The 2,462-nt window shown below is 54.5% G+C and overlaps 1 protein-coding gene across 1 annotated transcript; it reads right to left on the reverse strand.

Annotated features, from left to right (window-relative positions):
- On the reverse strand, window positions 1–672 carry LOC122389627 (glutathione S-transferase 1-1-like). Its single transcript, XM_043381827.1, has one exon. It carries the CDS (start codon window positions 670–672, stop codon window positions 1–3), a length of 672 nt encoding a protein of 223 aa, XP_043237762.1.
- Between the last annotated feature and the right edge of the window lie 1,790 nt (window positions 673–2,462).

Genomic DNA, 2,462 nt, shown 5'->3' on the forward strand with positions numbered 1-2,462 from the left:
CTACGATGCCGAGAACTTGGCCTTCCTGGCCTGAAAGAGCGCCTTCTTGAAGACGCCGCCGAGGTACTGGGCGCCCGCCTCGTTGACGCTGTAGTACGGCAGCGCCTTCATCTTGGCCAGCCAGCGCTGCACGCGCGTCCAGCGCGACAGATCCAGCTCGGCCGCCTCGATGGTGGACACGTTGGCCACGATGGCCAGGTCGGCCACGGTCACGTGGTCGCCGGCCACGAACGGCGAGCGTTTCAGGAACGTTTCCAGCAGCTCCATGCACTCGTCTACCTGGGGCAGCGCGGCCTCGAACTGCTCCGGGCTCTTGAAGTAGAGCAGCGCGCCCAGCACGGAGCGCAGCGCCGCGAACAGACCCACGTCGTAGAAGAGCCGCTGCTCGACGACGGCGCGCGCGGCCGGCTCGCGCGGGTACAGCTCGCTCTCGGGCGCGTACTTGTTGATCAGGTAGGTGGCGATGGCGCGGCTCTCGCCCAGGAACAGGCCGTCGTCGGCCATCGTGGGGATCGTGTGCGCCGGGTTCATGCGCAGAAATTCCTCGGTGCGCGTCTCGCCGGCCATCGGGTTGGTCGGTTTTAGCGTGTAGTCTAGCCCGATGGCGCGCGCTACCAGGAACACACACCGGCACGCCGGGCTGCCCTCGCTGCCGTAGATTTCGACACCCATGACTGCCGGCGTCTGAGAGGGACTGACCTGTGCCGCTGACCCGCTGACCCGTGCTCGGACACGGCGCGCCGCTGAGAGGTGACTGGGAGAGTCGAGCGGGCCGACCCTCCGCGGTCCGGCAGATAACGCTGTCCTATCGCCCCGTCTCCCGCGCCGCCCGGGAGTCTCACCCAAGTACCGACCTGCCGCGCTCCTATCTCCCGCGCCGCCGGCCCGGGAGTCTCACCCAAGTACCGACCTGCCGCGCTCACCATGACTGGACACGACGGCAGTGATCTGTGTCAGATAGACGCATACGATAAGGCAGACCACGACTCTGACCAGTGTTTGCGTTTCGCCGACGACCCAGGCCATCGGATCCTCATAGACAGTTGGACACTATTCCGCGGATATTTTGATAAGCTAATCCACAACATGGCGGTGCAGTGATCCGTTCATGGCTCATGCTGTCCGTCAAGCCAGCCAAAGTGCGACCCAAGTTCAGAATTTTGATTAAAAAATGACCTCAGTTAAGTGACCTAAGGTCAGGTCAATTTTGCGACCTCTCCATCTTGATGGGATCACTGCAAAAGGCAAAAAAAAATTATCGTGATCGTGATCTCTCGATCGTTATTACTCGTGGTCACCGAGATTACCAAAGTTCATGATATTCAAAACGGCCGATGAATCCGCATACCTAATTAGCCCGCGCCTCACTGGGGTCTGCGTATAACACGCCCTACTGGGGGGGGGGGGGGCTCTCCATAGCCCCCCTCCTAACTCCGAAACTACAGGGCCGATCGTCAAAATTAAAACGGTGTCTGATAGCGCTGGAAAAACTGTCGAACGAAACCTAATTTCATTGACCTCGAGGTCACCGATGACGTCACAGGTCAGGTCAAAGTAAAAATTATTAGCATTTCGGCTTGTTCACATTTTGGGCTCTGGTCGCCGTCTTACAAGTCAGATCAGGCTCATTTTTGGTTTACAAACTCGTGAAGAGATGCTCTAGATACCTTGAGGGTACCAAACTTGTACTTTGATTTTCAGGTCAGAGTCAGGTCATCACAGGTCAAGGAAATATTATATCATGCGTCGGTCACGTGACACATGTTTTATGGTCCATTTAGGCCATAGATTTCGAATTTGATGTCGTCTGTTTCATTCGAGGTCATTTTGAGTCGAATTTAGCTTAGGTCAGGTCACTTGCAGGTCAAAAAACGTCAAATTTTGAAGTTTAATTTTTTTCAACAAAACAGGTGTCTATTGGATGCAGTTTGAGCTCAGAAACACGATGGTGCTATTTATATTGGTGTACGATGTCAGAAACGTACTGAAAAAAATGATTTGAAAAATTAACCCGTACAGATAACCAGAGCACGATGGTGCTCTGAGATTCCGCGCCGGGCCGGGGGGTGTCTGAACCCCCCCCCCCTTATAACTCGGCTCCTGGGCCACGTAGCGACACGCGGTAAGCGGCAATCGAAAGAACGTCCAAAATAAGGACGAAAACACTTCGGTCATTTTTTGGGTCAGGTCAAAGGTCAGGTCACCAGAGGTCACCAAAGGTCAAATGAAATTTCAACATTTTGGAAACTGCCAACGGCTATCTCGGGAACCGATAGAGCTACAGCGCCGCGGAAAAGCGCATTCGATAGCCCTTTTACAGACCTTTCTGAGTAATGTTCTCAGATTTGACCTCAGGTCAACGGTTTAGCCTCCAGAGGGCAAAAACTAAAAAAATAGCGGTTTTTACGAAAAACGTTTTTTTCGGCAATAACCTTCCAGGCGGTGGGGGGGGGGCATTTTTT

Source organism: Amphibalanus amphitrite, unplaced genomic scaffold, assembly GCF_019059575.1.
Source record: "Amphibalanus amphitrite isolate SeventyFive unplaced genomic scaffold, NRLGWU_Aamphi_draft 000366F_arrow, whole genome shotgun sequence".
NCBI classification, from domain to species: Eukaryota; Metazoa; Arthropoda; class Thecostraca; order Balanomorpha; family Balanidae; genus Amphibalanus; species Amphibalanus amphitrite.